The 16,080-nt window shown below is 49.8% G+C and overlaps 2 protein-coding genes across 6 annotated transcripts; one reads left to right on the plus strand and one right to left on the minus strand.

Moving 5' to 3' along the window:
- The first annotated feature begins 407 nt into the window (after positions 1 to 407).
- On the plus strand, positions 408 to 8,712 carry Abcb6 (ATP binding cassette subfamily B member 6 (Langereis blood group)). The gene is made up of 19 exons (XM_005361599.2): positions 408 to 1,227; positions 1,543 to 1,680; positions 2,235 to 2,415; positions 2,559 to 2,660; positions 2,839 to 3,022; positions 4,321 to 4,442; positions 4,939 to 5,048; positions 5,400 to 5,465; positions 5,625 to 5,750; positions 5,892 to 5,968; positions 6,053 to 6,116; positions 6,212 to 6,297; positions 6,527 to 6,584; positions 6,800 to 6,904; positions 7,461 to 7,635; positions 7,755 to 7,867; positions 8,089 to 8,183; positions 8,268 to 8,336; positions 8,440 to 8,712. Exons 1-19 carry the CDS (start codon positions 679 to 681, stop codon positions 8,546 to 8,548), a joined length of 2,529 nt encoding a protein of 842 aa, XP_005361656.1. The 5' UTR covers positions 408 to 678; the 3' UTR covers positions 8,549 to 8,712.
- Positions 8,713 to 8,824: 112 nt separating this feature from the next.
- Zfand2b (zinc finger AN1-type containing 2B) lies at positions 8,825 to 11,911 on the minus strand. Of its 5 annotated transcripts, XM_005361601.3 has the most exons (10): positions 11,870 to 11,911; positions 11,671 to 11,743; positions 11,294 to 11,388; positions 10,938 to 11,069; positions 10,654 to 10,805; positions 10,064 to 10,156; positions 9,925 to 9,985; positions 9,771 to 9,838; positions 9,417 to 9,489; positions 8,825 to 9,118 (listed from the first exon to the last, which is right to left on the minus strand). In XM_005361601.3, the coding sequence occupies exons 2-10, from the start codon at positions 11,723 to 11,725 to the stop codon at positions 9,062 to 9,064; spliced, it is 786 nt and encodes a 261-aa protein (XP_005361658.1). In that variant the 5' UTR covers positions 11,726 to 11,743; positions 11,870 to 11,911; the 3' UTR covers positions 8,825 to 9,061. The 5 variants fall into 5 exon arrangements, with proteins under 5 accessions (XP_005361658.1, XP_005361657.1, XP_026641858.1 ...); XM_005361600.3 differs by lacking the exon at positions 11,870 to 11,911 and having other exon boundaries at positions 11,671 to 11,863; XM_026786057.1 differs by lacking the exon at positions 11,870 to 11,911 and having other exon boundaries at positions 8,831 to 9,118; positions 9,417 to 9,482; positions 11,671 to 11,863.
- Between the last annotated feature and the right edge of the window lie 4,169 nt (positions 11,912 to 16,080).

Genomic DNA, 16,080 nt, shown 5'->3' on the forward strand with positions numbered 1-16,080 from the left:
AGCTGGGCGGGATCTTCGGCTGGGAGACTCCGGAAACAAGAGAAGGGCTGTTTGCAGTTGCTTGTTGATGTATGAGGCTCTGGGTTCCATCTCTAGCACCGAAGAAAACAAAGTCCTCCTGTTGGGTCATGCTTGAAACCCAGTACTAGGTGGCTAAGACAAGGGAACTGACGCGGGTTCAAGACCAGCTGGGCTACAGTGTGATAGCTATTTAAAGGGCGGGGGTGGGTGGCGCCGATTCTGACGGACAATTCTGTGGAGGTCAAGGTCCCCAGTCAGACTTCCCGCCCTGAACACGTGACCCAGCCAGCTCTCAGCCCATCTGTCTGCGTTCCTCACTCTTGGCCAATGGGAACCCTGGATAGAGCTACTGGGCGGGGCCTCTGCCGTAAAGAGCACAACATATTTTGTGTGGTGACTCTGGGCCTGAGGGTCCCAGCTGCTAGCGAGTGGGACTCGCCAAGGACGGCGTACGTGGCCTGCGTGAGTGTGCGTGGTGGCGGCGCGTGCGCGAACAGAGTGGGCAGTGTGGCAAGTCCACGTGCGGCTCTCCTCGCGACCCCAGCGGCGTAGCTACATGTCCCAAGACACGCTGGCCTCCGCGGCCCTCACTGAGTGGTCAGCCAGACTCCCTGAAACTGCAGTGACCTCAAGTTCGGCCAGCAGCCACACATCGCCATGGTGACTGTGGGCAATTACTGCGAGGCCGAAGGTCCGGTGGGTCCGGCTTGGACTCAGAATGGCTTGAGTCCCTGCTTCTTCTTCACACTCGTGCCCTCGACACTCATGACGCTGGGGGCTCTGGCCTTGGTGCTGGTTCTGCCCTGCAGGCGTCGGGAGGTGCCTGCGGGCACAGAGGAACTGTTTTGGGCGGCTGGCCCTCGGGTGGCTCCCTACGCGCTGCAGCTGTTTCTGGCCACACTTCAGGTGGCACTACCCCTGGCCGGCTTGGCTGGCAGAGTGGGCACTGCACAGGGGGTCCGCTTGCCAGGCTACCTATTGCTGTCTTCTGTGCTGGAGAGTATGGCCAGCGCCTGTGGCTTGTGGCTGCTCGTGGTGGAACGGCGTCAGGCACGGCAGAGTCTAGCAATGGGCGTCTGGATGAAGTTCAGGCATAGCTCGGGTCTCCTGCTCCTCTGGACCGTGGCATTTGCAGCCGAGAACTTGGCCCTGGTATCCTGGAACAGCCCACAGTGGTGGTGGGGCAGGGCAGATCTTGGCCAGCAGGTGAGGGGCCTCGTGGGGAGGAGGAGAAGCACTGATGTTTGACAAGTACTGTTTCTGGACCTGCTGGCTCCATGCTTTAGCATGACTCTTAAGAAAAAAAATGGAGAGTCTGCCGGTGGCTGGAAGCTGATAGGCAATTGGTGGGAATTGCTAGCATTAAATGGGGTGTGTCTCTGTGCTGAGTCATTGTGTTTTTTTTTTTTTTTTTTTAAAAAAAAACCTGTTGCTAGGCCCCTGGGAAGCTTCTGAGTGTTAAAAGAAGCAATACAATGGGGTTTACATTCTGGTTTACACCTGTGCTCGGTTTCATGCTAGGTTCAGTTTGGCCTCTGGGTCCTGCGATATGTGGTCTCGGGAGGACTGTTTACCCTGGGACTCTGGGCCCCTGGACTTCGCCCCCAGTCATACACCCTACGGGTTCATGAAGAAGACCAAGATGTAGAAAGAAACCAGGTATGCCAAGTTTGGTGGCCCATGCCTCTAATCCCATAGAAGGATTTTTGAGTTAAAGGCCAGCCTGGTCTACAAAGTGAGTTCTCCCCGTATTGAAAAAACAAACAAACAACAACAAAAAGAAAAAAGAAAAAGGGACCATGTACATACCTAATTTTTTCAATCAGGCATGTATCTCTGTGTCTGTGCTGAGGGTAGAATACGGTACCTTGTAAATGTTTAATTTTATTTCCTGCCATCATCCCTGAATGAAAGGGGCACAGCAAAGAAACCAGACAGCCTCTCCGTGGGTGAAAAAGGAAAAGTTTGTTTAACTCCCAAGGCTGTCTCTGGGAAAAGTAGAGAGAAGCGACAGGGTACGTGTGAGAGGAAGCCAGTCTCCAGGGTTACCTGAGACCTGGGAGGGAGTCTGAGCTAGGGCGGGGCTTGTGAATAGGGAGGAGCCTAATAGGCCCTTGTACCTGTGAGCTATGGTCCCATCTATTATTTCCTGAGAATATACCGGGACAAGTGTACTTTATTTCTGACTTCCCTCCTGTATGTCGTCTTCCTAGGTCCACTCCACAGACCGGGTATCCACCTGGAAAGACCTTGGCAGGAAGCTTCGCCTACTGAGTAGCTACTTATGGCCTCGGGGGAGTCCAGCATTACAGCTGATAGTACTCATCTGCCTGGGGCTCATGGGGCTGGACCGAGCACTCAATGTGTTGGTCCCCATCTTCTATAGGGACATTGGTGAGGGGGTGGAAGGGTATGTTCATCTTAGTGGCTGGGTTGGCCCTTAGCTAGGACGGGATCTGGGTGGTCAGAACCTGGGGCAGTTTTGCCATCAAGAGTCCTGGTTGTTGGACGTGAACCCTGATCCCTTTAATCCACAGTAAACTTACTGACTTCGAAGGCTCCGTGGAATTCCCTGGCCTGGACTGTTACCATCTATGTTTTCCTCAAGTTCCTCCAGGGGGGTGGCACTGGCAGTACAGGTATGAGGGACTCTGTCCTTACCCTGGTTGGCATCAGTCTCTCCCATGGAAACGCCCCCGCCGTTTTGCTTCTGATCATTCTTTCCACAGACTCCTTGGGCTCAGACCTCTAGCATTTGGTGTTGGGCTGATGTTTCTCATCCCCCAAGACCTACTAAGGCTTCCCTGTTTTCCGCAGGTTTTGTGAGCAACCTCCGAACCTTCCTGTGGATCCGGGTACAGCAGTTCACATCCCGTGGTGTGGAACTGCGCCTCTTTTCCCACCTGCATGAACTCTCGCTGCGCTGGCACCTGGGCCGGCGCACGGGGGAGGTGCTTCGGGTTGTGGACCGGGGCACATCCAGTGTCACAGGACTGCTCAGGTGCGACACCAGTGGGAAGAGTGTGGGAGGGGGAGCTGGGAAGACCCAGCTTGGGCGCCTTGCCCCTCCTACCTTACTTTGTTTCCGGTCTTTTTGGCAAATTACAGGAAGAAGTATTATGTCAAGTAACTCAAATAATGTAGACTGCTCACGTGGTGGCACGCACCTATAATCCCAGTACTTGAGAGTTAGAAGTAGGAGGGTCAGGAGTTCAAGGCTAACCTCAGCTACGTGAGTTTGAGCCTATCTTGGACAATTTAGGAGTCTGTCTCAAGAAACAAAAGTGGGAGAGAAGGCTCAGCAGTTAAGAACACCTACTGCTTTAGAGAACCTGAATTGAGTTCCCAGCACCACTTGCCTCAGGCAGCTCACAACTAACTGCCTGTTACTCTAGCTAGCTCCAGGAGATCCCACACCATCTTCTGGCCTTCTGAGATACCTCCCAGACCTACCAAACAACATAATTTAAAAAGAAATGAAAATGCAGATAGAACAAACCTTAAGAATTCCATTCATTTTTCAAGTTCCCCTACTATGGTTAGTATGTTAAGCTATGCTTTTGTATTTTGCTTTAAATCTCTGAAGACTCAGAACTAAGGTGGTACTGTTATTTTAAGCCAAAAGATACCATAACATAGGTTCTTTCTCAAAATTGCTTTAGCAAAACTTTGTTTTCTTTCTTTCTTCCTTCCTTCCTTCCTTTCTTTCATTTGTTCTTTCAAGACAGGGTTTCTCTGTGTAGTCCTGGCTGTCCTAAAACTCCCTTTGTAGACCAGGCTGGAGATCTGCCTGCCTCTGCCTCCTCAGTGCTGGGATTGAATGTGTGTGCCACCATGCCCAGCTGAGATTCCTTTTCATCCATGCACAAAGATCTCTTATTTGTAATTGATAGGTTATTTTGTTGTTGTTTTGGGTTTTTGTTTTTTGGTGTGTGTGTGTGTGTGTGTGTGTGAGAGAGAGAGAGAGAGAGAGAGAGAGAGAGAAAGAGAGAGAGAGAGAGAGAGAGAGATGCAATACTGAAGACTGAACCACCTACAACCTGGCATATGCTAGGGAAACACTCTATCCATATCCCAGCCCATATCCCTAACCCACGCAGGCTAGCATTAAACTCTCAGTCTTCCTGCCTTAATCTGTAGAGGGCTAGATTTACAGGCCTTTGCCACCAGACCTTATTAGCTATCTAGCTGCCTCTTGAAAGGTAGTTAGATTTTTTTTTGCTGTTGAAAATGAAACATTACACTATTATAAGTTCATAGAGATAAGATTGCTGGTCTAAATCCTTAAACCTTTTCCAGCTACCTGGTGTTCAACATCATCCCCACGTTGGCTGACATCATTATTGGCATCGTCTACTTCAGCATGTTCTTCAATGCCTGGTTTGGGCTCATTGTGTTCCTGTGCATGAGTCTTTACCTCAGTGAGTGCTGCCTGGGGAAACTGTCTCCCTGAACTGTGTAGGGTGTTCCTTGATCATGAACCCTATCCCCACTCACCTTAAGGATTGGCAGGCTTGATTAGGCTCTGTTTACTCCTGGTACAATGGGAAGGTCTACTCCCCTGTCGAGGTTGAATCTTAATTCAACCTAGATGAAAACCAGGGAAAGGCATGTATGTCATTGTGTGACATATTTACTGTGGGTCCTCACTGTGTGACCGGTCAGGGAAAAACTCTGTAGCACAATGCATCTTCTTTCCATGTACTCATCAAAAGCATTTTCTACATGAAACTTTACAAGACTACAAAGATACCTTGCATGCAACTCCTTTCCTTGGTGAAGATCTCTCTCTGAGTCTGGGTCCCTGGGTGCTGGCATAGGTTTGGTAGGTGTGGCACAGGGCATGGACATCTATATTTGGTCTCAGCTGTTGGGGATGATGTCTTGTCCTCCCCCCACCCCGTCCTCCTCCTCTAGTACTGACTATTGTGGTCACTGAATGGAGAGCCAAGTTTCGCCGTAGTATGAACACACAGGAAAATGTCACCAGGGCACGAGCAGTGGACTCTCTGCTAAACTTTGAGACGGTAACAGAGGCTCCGAGATGGTGGTGGGAAGCAAGGAGAAGTGGGGGAGCATGGCTGGGACCATAAAATGATAAAGAATCTGGAGGGGATATTAGAAATTGGGAAGAATATTGGGTGGTGGCGGCGCACACCTTTAATCCCAGCACTCAGGAGGCAGAGGCAGGTGGATCACCGTGAGTCCAAGGTCAGCTTGGTCTAACAGAGTAAGTTCCAGGATAGCCAGGACTACACAGAGAAACCTTGCCTCGAAAAGCCAAGAAACAAAAATAAAACAAATTTAGATACTGGGAAGAAAGGATCAGGACTCTGGAGGAAATGATCCCACAGTTCTGTGCTGTGTGACTCCCCCAGGTGAAGTACTACAATGCTGAGGGTTATGAAGTGGAACGCTATCGAGAGGCCATCATCAAGTATCAGGTGAGGATACTCATGTGAGCTGTCCCGTGTTATTAACAGGGCAGAGAAGAGTGAAATCCAGAGGTAAAGTTGAAGGTGTTTAGACCCAGATTGGGATTTGGTAGTGGTTGTCCCACAGGCCGTTTCTTCCTCCTGTTTTTGTTTGTTTGTTGTCCCTAGAGTTTGGAGTGGAAGTCAAATGCTTCTCTGGTTGTACTGAATCAGACCCAGAACTTGGTGATTGGGCTTGGGCTCCTTGCTGGCTCCTTGCTTTGTGCATACTTCGTCAGTGAGCAGAAGCTGCAGGTGAGGCAGACTCATAAGAGAAAAGGTATAGGACAAAGAGGGGCCCAGGGGCCATGTGTGAGCCGCTAGGCTCCTGGATGGGATATGGACAAAGTGACTGCAGGCTTCCTGTGACACCTTGCCTCTCGGGGTCTCTTACAGGTTGGGGACTTCGTGCTCTTCGGAACCTACATCACTCAACTGTACATGCCTCTCAACTGGTTTGGCACCTACTACAGGTAACCTGACCCCTGCCTTCATCTGCAGGGTGCACTGCTCCCTCTCAGTTCTTGAGGGAGCCCCAGCCTTCATTCTTTTTGCAGGATGATCCAGACTAACTTCATTGACATGGAGAACATGTTTGACTTGCTGAAAGAAGAAACGGAAGTGAGTAGAGGGAGGAGTAAGACAGGGCAGGGGCCGGTTCTTTGTCTGGGAATCCCAGGCCAGTGATGGGAGCACATGTTGGCTGTGTTCTTCAGGTGAAGGATCTTCCTGGAGCAGGGCCCCTTCGTTTTCATAAGGGCCAGATTGAGTTTGAAAATGTACACTTCAGCTACGCCGATGGGTGAGCCTTGTCTTTTTGTTTTCTTTCCCCCTTATCTATTTGTACACCACCTTCCCACCCTTCATCCTGCTCTGAACCCCAGCTTTGCAATCCATCAATGCAGTATAGGGGACTGAGAGCTCCTAGACAGGAGAGGGTAAGGACCATCAGTAACTCTGGGAAGGGAGAATCTGTCTACTAGTGTATGATTCAGTAGATCCACCGCTGAATCCACCATTCTTTCTTGCAGGCGAGAGACCTTGCAGGATGTGTCCTTCACTGTGATGCCCGGACAGACAGTGGCTTTGGTGAGGGGAGACCTAGCTACTTGACCCGAATTCCTTGAGTTTCATTCAGTACTGATGATAGTTCATCATGACCCAGACTAGGCATTTAGAGCCTGGTTGTAACAGACAACAACATTGAATGTAGCAGCCTTCCTGGATCTTGGTAGCCTTTTAAAGAGGGAGCCTTAAAAGCCAGAGAACCTGAGAATTTTCTTTCCATATTTCCATTGTAACAGGTGGGGCCATCTGGGGCAGGAAAGAGCACAATTTTACGCCTGCTATTTCGCTTCTATGACATCAACTCTGGCTGCATCCGCATAGATGGACAGGACATTTCACAGGTGAGGTTGCCTTGGAGAAGACTGATCTTGGGGATCAATGGAAGAACAGCAAGGGGTAGGCATGCAAAAAAGCTAGGCCTTGTATGGTCTGATGGTGCTAGTCTGGGATCCCAGGATGGAGGATAGCTTGGTTAAGCTCTGCCAGAGCTACAAAGGAGTTCAGGCCAGCCTGAGTAACTCACCCAGATCCTGTCTTCAAGTGAAAGGGGGATAAGAGGGGCTGGAGCTTAGTAACCTAGCCAAGGCTCCCAGGCCTACTCACTAGACCTCCAAAATTATAAGAACCTGAGCCTTCTTAAGTGCCATGTGACCAACAGGCACCCAGGGAAGTCATCACAAGGACAGTGTGCCACTGGAGGTCTGCATGTCTGTCTGTGGAGAGGCAGAAGCCATGTTTTCTGTTCATGAATGGGGAGGATTGGGAGAGATTGTGTGATTTGCCCACCCAGCTAGGATTTGTGGTAGCCATGGTGGGAATCTTTCTTTAGACAGCTTATCCCCAGTGCTTCCTAGAAGCCTGAAGGGATCTCACAGGACAGGGTATTTTTGGTCTCAGGTGACACAGATCTCTCTCCGGTCTCACATTGGAGTTGTGCCCCAAGACACTGTCCTCTTCAATGACACCATTGCCAACAATATCCGCTATGGTCGTGTCACAGCCGGGGACAGTGAGGTAGAGGCTGCTGCTCAGGCTGCAGGCATTCATGATGCCATCCTGGCTTTCCCTGAAGGTGAGGTCTTTCTCTCTATCCAGTGAAATCCTGTTAATCCCTCAAAATTAGCTCCCCCTTTCTTTGCGTAGAAACCAAGGGTATTTACGTTGATGCGAGGGAGGTGCTTATATCCACAGGGTACGAGACTCAGGTGGGCGAGCGGGGACTGAAGCTGAGTGGTGGTGAGAAGCAGCGAGTGGCCATTGCCCGCACCATTCTTAAGGCTCCAGACATCATTCTGCTGGATGAGGTGAGGCCCCAACACTCGCCTGTCATCCTCCCATCTATGCCCAAGCCACTCCCTGAGCAGTTCCCTACTTTGCCAAGGTATCACCAGTACATTTTTACCAAAATCCTATGCAGCAGTTCATGAACCCCCAAACTGTCCTTGAGACCTCCACCAGACACCTGCATCCTCCTCTCCTTGACTCTCTGGGTAGCATAACCGTCTCACCCACACTCTTTCCGTAGGCGACATCAGCACTTGATACATCTAATGAGAGAGCCATCCAGGCCTCTCTGGCCAAAGTCTGCACCAACCGCACCACTATCGTAGTAGCACACAGGTACAGGACTGCAGGGCTCGTGTGACTGGCACTGTGGACCACTTTGGATGGGGGGTAGTAGGTAACTGATGTCTGACCTCTCAGGCTCTCAACTGTGGTCAATGCTGACCAAATTCTTGTCATCAAGGACGGCTGCATCATAGAGAGAGGAAGGTGAGCCATGGACGAGCAGGGTGGAGGCTCCTGGAGAGCGTTTCTGTTTACTTCTTCTGTTCTCTTTGAGATTGGGGTGAAACCCATGGCTTTATCATCCCAGGCACGAAGCTCTGTTATCCCGAGGTGGCGTGTATGCTGAGATGTGGCAGCTGCAGCAGCAAGGACAAGAAACTGTCTCTGAAGACTCGAAACCTCAGGACACAGCATAGTGACAAAAGTGACCTCTTCCCTTCCAAAAGCTAACTCAGGAGAAAAAGATGTGTTCCCTCTCTGTGGCCTACTTCATCCTGCTATAGGAGTTTGGTGCTCACTGTTGTAAGGGAAAGGGGCCTTCCAGAAAGCACGATAAGGAAATAAATGGACTGTGCACGGATGGCTATGGCTTGGTTGTCTGGGGGACCACTGGGCCTCTACCTTTGAGTTGAATGAACATTCCTGACAACACTGGTTATTCCGGGTTGGAGAGGAAAAGAAACACACAGACATACTACTAACTGCCAAAGTCTTTACTCTTCCCAGGCCTCTCTCTGTCCACTACATGTGGCAGCCTGGGGGTGGCGGGGAGGGAAGGACAACATTATGAAGGGTCTGGGGATGGAGTCTACCAAGGTCCCAGACACAATGGTTTCCAGGCCACCCTTTCTGCAGCAGCAGGGCTAGCAGAGTCTGAAAGGTTTGGCCGCACAAACTTCCTTCCCAGGCTCCATGGAGTGTCCTCCACATCACTCCTGCTTGTCTCTGCAATCCGGATTTCTCTGTGCTTCCTTTCCCTGGGTACCCTGGAGATGTGAGGGCCACAGTCCTCAGGTGAGCCTCCCTCCCCAAGCCCAGGACCCTAGCACAGGCTGCAGTTGGACGGCTTCAAGCTACGGCTCTGCGCCTGGAGCAAGGAGAGGAGAAGGAGGAGATAGTGTAAAGTCCAGACAGGAGAGGGCAGGCCCTGTGTCAGGGCTCGGCATGAACTGGCATCACCAGAGGGAAGCTAAGAGATCAACCATGCCAATCCTCTCCACACCTGGGAGGGAGCAACCCTAACTTCTCACCCCCAAGAGGACCCATTCTACCCAGTCCTCATACCTGCTGCTGTTGGTATTCTGCCTCACTGGCTGACAGTGCCTGTGCTAGTGCCAAGTCTTCTTCCTCCTGAGAACTGAGAAGGGAAGAGCTTCAGTTTACGACAGTAATACCTAGGGTCTGAGGTTTAATCTGCTCAGTATCATGGTGTTGATTTCAGTACCTCTTGAGTGAGATCTCAATCTTTACTATAACAGGGTTTGGATATTAATATTGTTGTCATTGGCAGAGAGAAAATCAAGGCCTTTGGGGATATTTCATCTAATCTGGAAACCAAGTTTTTAGCTAGTGTAGTGGGTTGGAGTGGTCCCACCTCCATCCTTCCAAACAGATCTTCCCCTCATTCAGAGTAGGTACCTTGGGACCTGGGGTTTAGCTTCTGCGAGGGATAGCTCCAGGGCACGCTGCAGAGCCTCATCCTCACTCTGCAAAGGAAAAAAAAAAAAAACCACCAGTTTCCTTGGACTTTAAGCAGATTTACTTCTGTCTATCCAACCTTTTCCTGACTCACCATTCCGTTCTGCAAAGTAATCACTGGAGGGGATGTCCGGCGTGGAAACTGGGATGTGGCTCTATGGTAGACATTAAACAGACTGTGGTTAGAGATATAAAGGGGTTAAAAGGAGGAGAGGAGAAACAGGTGGACCTACCTGCTGGGAGAGGACGAGGAAGGTAAGGTCCGACTTGGACTGGGGACAGTGCTTGTGGAAGCCAGACCTTGTGCTCTGGAGATAGCAGCAAGCCTGTGGGAAGAAGACATTCTAACACCTCCCAGGATGAGCTTTGGAAGTCAAGAGGGTAGTTCCTCTAAGCACTCTACAAAACCATATACTTTGAAAAGGAGTTAAATTGGGTCTAATTTTATATGTGGTCTATAATTTCATCTACCTGGAAGGCTCAAACAGGAAAACTGAAAACTGCATAGGGCAGAGTGAGTTCAATGACAGCCTGGGAAACTTAGTGGACTCTTGCTTGTCTCAAAGAAATAGAAAGAGACTGAAGTAATGTATGCTATAATCTTAGATCTTGACGTCTGCGGCAGGAGGATGGCCACAAGTTTGAAGCCACCCTGGGCTAAGAAGTGAAACCTCCCAAACAACAGAAGGCCAAGGCTCAGTGGTGTGTGCAGTGCAAGGGCATAGGCTCAATCCAGAAACAAAAAGTGAAAAGCAGAAAGAAAGACTCCTTTGGTCAAGGCAGACATGGCTGAAGCAAAGCAAGCAGAGTACTTGGCAATTACCCTGCCCGGCTGGTCACATGACCCTCCCCAGAGCAATCATGGTCCAGTGGGTGACGGTGCTTGATGCAGAAGTTTCGGCCACATTGGTCACAGGTCAGTTTCATCATCTCCCTCTGCCGGCAGCCAGAACGTTCACACTTATTGGTGAAGATCTGAGACGAAGCACCGTTTGTTATTTATGAAACTCTTTTTCTCCTTTAGCCCCATGAAGCTAGCCTATAGGTTCGCAGACATCGGTATTCGAAATTGGGGTGTCTATCACTAATCCTCTATTAATTATTTACCTTGCGTTTTTGCTGTGCGGGATCAGAGCGGCAGTCTCTGTCAATGTGCTCTCCTACTGCCCGGTCAGGAGGCTCCCCTCTGGCCACCGGCACAGGCACATTACAGAGGGGGCACACAGGTACCTGGATATCCTATAGTCAAGGGGTTATAGTCAGTCTGACAGCCAGCCAACCTCTTAAAGAACCTGGATATACCATTCACAAATACACTAGAAAACAAAGTTTCCCAGTACCAAGGCTTAGAAACAAAACAACTAAGAGTGGAAATAAAAGGTAGAGAGATGCCTGAAAGCATCTGCTCCTGCGCTCCTCTCATTACAACCCACCCCCTTTCACCCTCACGGCCGCCCCCTCACCTTTTGGTAAGCCGATCCACAGTGATGCTGGGCGTAAGCCACATGGTCTGCACAGAAGATGCCGGAGCAGGCATCACACTTGAGTGGCAAAAAATCTACAAGAATGGGTTGGATTGCAAGTTCAAAGGCAAACTAACCTGACTGTCCTTTCCCCTAGCTAAAGGCTGCTACTCCGGTAGGAAAAACTCCGCCCTATTTGCCGCACACGGCGTCCTTCCACAGTTCAGGACCTCTTTGACCACGGCCCCTGGCCTCCGCCCCCAACTTCGAGCCCCGCCCTCCGGGCTTTGCCAGCTCCAGGGCCCACCCTCCCCGCCCCACCTGCAGTCCCCAGCCCCGGCCGCCCGGCCCCGCCCCCCGCGCGCTCCGCCCCTCACCCAAGCGCTGACAGCTCGGCTCGGAACAGTGAGCCCCGAGGTCCGGAAACTCCATCGCCGGAGCGTGCGGAGCCTGCCGCGGGGAAGAAGCGAGCGCTGAGCGTGACGAGGACTCCCGCTCCGGGTCCGGTCCGCAACCCAGTAACTCCGGGGGGCTCCCTGCCCCGCCCCTTCCTCTCCCCCGCCCAGCACAGGTTACCGAAGCCTGGGTGCCTGCCGGCCTGCAGCCCCTACTCCTCCTCCCGAGGGCGCGCGCGCACTGACGTCATCGCGTTGGGCGGGCCGGTTCCGGGCGGCAGTGAGTTGCAGGCGGAGAATCCCAGAAGAGTTGAGCCACGCCTGGAATCAGGCGTCCTTGGAGCTGGTATAGCTCGTAGGAGAGTTTTTACTTAGGGATGAACGAAATGATCAGTGAAGGCGAAGATGGGCGTATCGGTGAACAGGGGTGGTTTGGAGACAGTTCTGTCTTTGGTCTGCTTCTCACTGTGTTCCTTTTCCCTGGCCATTTCTCAAGCCCATCGCAAGTGACAGCTACTGTGTTTCTCTGTGGTGCGGATTCCTCTCCAGGTTTTAGGTTTGATGTCCATCCTTTAAGGCATCTCTGGCCCTTGTCAGGCCTAGTCACACCTTCTTTGTCATCGCCTTCCTTCCATTCCAGCTCATTGAAATCAGCTGGTCACCAGACTGGCCCACTGGCTTGGTAGATAACGAAAGCCTTTAATCTCAACACTTGGAAGGCAGATAGATGCAGGTGGAACTCTGTGAGTTTGATGCCACAACTTCGGAGAGCTACCGTCTGACTTACGAGGGGTTGGGGGGGAGACAGAAATTAAAATATGAGGTCATGGACCAGGTCTACCTCGTTTTGTGTTGAGTCCCAGCACCTAACTAACTACCTAGAATCCAGTGGTCTCAGATGTCCTGTGAAGCCTAATCACCTACAAAGCTAGTATAAAGTAGATTCCTGGGACCTAGAACTTCTGGTTCAGTGGGAAGCTCCTGAAGGAATGTTAATACAGATTTCTCATATATCTTTATCTCATTTTGAAAAACATTAGCCTCTCTAGTATGGAAGTCATAAGACTAGTGACCACCCTTAGAAGCCACAGACTAAGATGTTCCCGGTTCTTCTGCTTCTCACGTGGCTTCTCCTACTTGGGACTGTAGGTCAGTCTATCTTCCCATAGGTGTGGACATGGAAACAAGTAAACAGGTGAAGTAAAGTTTCTCCCTCTCAACCTTTCCCACGTCTTCCAACGTTGGTGTTCATTGTGTCTATTTCTTGGACCCTCACAGCTCTAAGGCCAGTAGAAATTAAGACTGTTTTTCCTGGCGACCTCAGGTAGAAGCCCTATTCTCAGCTCTCACTGTACGCAATCACCATGACTTGGGTCATCTCCCAACCTATGTGCCTGCCACACCTATATGCTTGTTGACTGAGCTCCAGAGGCCTTACAAAAATGCCCTGAGACAGACATGCTGAGGCTAGGCAAGCCACTAAGGTTCACAGCAACTGTCTGCTTCAGGAAAAGCTGACTTTAAAAATGGGCAGGGCAGGTATGGCATAGGGCTTCTGGAGCACCTGCTACATATGGCCAATCAGATTCCTGTTGAGAATCAAGGTCGAGAGAATCAGTGCTCATAATAAAGTTGGTCTGTAACATAATCTAAGGATGACTGTCTGCCATATTGCCACACTGGAACCCAGCTCCACAGAAAGGCACGATCTTGCAGCTCACATCGAGGATTTAAGTCATTATCTGACTCTTATCTCCTCTGAGTCTCCAGCCCCCAGCAAAGCTATGGCTGCTAATGGCTATTACTTTATTGGTTTCACCTCTCTCTCTCTCTCTCTCTCTCTCTCTCTCTCTCTCTCTCTCTCTCTCTCCCTCCCTCCCTCCCTCCCTCCCTCCCCTCCCTCCTTCTCTGTATTTTCCTTTGTTCCTGTCTTGTGGTGTGTGTGTGTGTGTGTGAGTCTGAGAGTACACATGCCTTGTGGAAGTCAGAGCAAGGTGCCAGATGTCACCTTCTATTGCTGTCTGCCTATGGTCTTGAGATAGGGTCTGTCACGGAACCCTTTCAGCTAGGCAGACTTGCTGGCCAACAAACTCAGGCTCTGTGTGTCTCTGTCCCCCTTCCAATGCTGTGATTATAGGCACTTGTAGAGAGAGGTGGGGAGGGGGAATCACAGCACAAGTGTAGAGGTCAGAGGACAAAGTGGGGAGTAAGTTCTCTCCTCCCACCATATGGATCCTTGGGATAAAACTCGAGTGTTCAGGTTTGGCAGTATCTTTACCCATGGAGCCATCTCATTGCACCCTATCCTGATGTAGGAGTCCTCTGTGTGCTGTGAATATGTTTTATTACCATTAGTTAATGAAGAAGTTTCTTTGGCCTATAGCAGGGCAGAATAGAGCTAGGTGGGAAAACTAAACTGAATGTAGAGAGACAGTAGGTGAAGTCAAGGAGACACCATGTAGCTGCTGAAGGAGAAAGACACTGTCTACCTTACCGGTAGGCTACAGTCTCATGGTGATACATAGATTAATAGAAATGGGTTAGGGCTAGAGAGATGATTCAGAGGTTAAGAGCACTGGCTGTTCTTCCAGAGGTCCTGAGTTCAATTCCCAGCAACCATATGGTGGCTCACAACCATCTGTAATGAGATCTGGTGTCCTCTTCTGGTGTGCAAGCATACATGCAGGCAGAACACTGTATATATAATAAATAAATCTTTAAAAACCTAAAATAGCCCGGTGGTGGTTGCGAACACCTTTAATCCCAGCACTCAGGAGGCAGAGGCAGGGGAATCCCTGTGAGTTCAAGGCCAGCTTGGTCTACAAGAGCTAGTTCCAGGACAGCTAGGACTGTTACACAGGGAAAGCCTGCTTCAAATAAATAAATAAATAAAAATAAAAACCTAAAATAAAAAAGAAATGGGTTAATTTAAGATGTAAGAGCTAGCTAGAAATATGCCTGAGCTGTCAGCCAAGCAGTGTTGCAATTAATATAAATTTTTGGGTCTGGGCAGCCAGGAAACTAAAGTGCACTCTTCACTTACACCATCCACCTACCCCTGCTTTTCTGTCCAGGTTTTTTTCTTCTATTTTTCTTTATATGTGTAAGTGTATTCTGTAGCCAGAGACTGCTCCTTCATTTTCCGGCTGCCCAGACCTGAATAATCCACAGAAATTATATATACACATACATACAACACTGTTTGGCCAGTAGTTCAGGCATTTCCTGGCTAGCTCTTATACCTTTTCTATTAATCTATGAATTGCTAAGAGGCTGTGGCCTACCAGTAAGATTTCCTGGCATCTTCCTCCTTTGGCAGCTACATGACGTCTTTCTGACTCCACCTACTCTCTCTATATTTCTGTTCAGATTTCCCACCTGGCTTTATTCTGCTAAGCCATTGCTGAAACAGCTTCTTTATTAACCAATGGTAATAAAACATATTCACAGCATACAGAGATGACTCCCACATCAGTATTTCATGTGTGTGCAGGTGCCTTTGGAGGCCAGAAGAATTTGTTAGACCCTGAAGTTAAGAGTTATATATAATCACTCAGTTTGGGTGCTGGGGTTATAATTCTGGGTCCTCTAGAAGAACATTAAGTACTTGTAACCTACTGAGCCATTTCTGCATCCTCCACTCTTCAGGGCTTTTTTTATTTTTGCTTTTTTTTTTTTGAGACAGACTTTCTCTGTAGCTTTGGAGTGTGTACTGGAACTCGCTCTGTAGACTAGACTGGCTTCAGACTCACAGAGATCCTCCTGTCTCTGCCTCCCAAGTGCTAGGATTAAAGGCGGGTACCACAACTGCTCAGCATAATTTTAAGACAGGTTTTCAGAGGATAAACCAGCCTGGCCTTGATCTTTCTGAGATTCTCCTGCCTCAGCCTCCCTCATACTGGAAAGGTGTGAACCACCATGCCTATTTCTTTCTTTTCTTTTCTCACTGTTTAACAACCCTAGCTGTCCTGGAACTAGCTCTGTAGACCAGGCTGGCCTCAAACTCACAGAGATAACCCCCTCTCTTCCTCCCCAGTCCTGGAATTAAAGCCTTGTGATACCACTGCCCAGTAGTAGGCCTTTAAAATTTTCTTTTGTTCTGTAAAACATGCTTTTGTTCAGGCTAGTTTGAGCAGCTCTTTAAGGTTTTTAAAAAAATTCTGGTCTTGCCTTTAGTCCCAGCACTTGGGAAGCAGAGGGAGGTGGATCTCTGTGAGTTCGAGACCAACCTGGCCTACAGAGCGAGTTCTTGGACGGTCTCCAATGCTACAGAGAAACCCTGTCTCAAAAAAGAAAAAAAAATCCAGGCCGGGCGGTGGTGGCGCACGCCTTTAATCCCAGCACTCGGGAGGCAGAGGCAGGCGGATCTCTGTGAGTTCGAGACCAGCCTGG

This window comes from Microtus ochrogaster, linkage group LG4, assembly GCF_000317375.1.
Source record: "Microtus ochrogaster isolate Prairie Vole_2 linkage group LG4, MicOch1.0, whole genome shotgun sequence".
NCBI classification, from domain to species: domain Eukaryota; kingdom Metazoa; phylum Chordata; class Mammalia; order Rodentia; family Cricetidae; genus Microtus; species Microtus ochrogaster.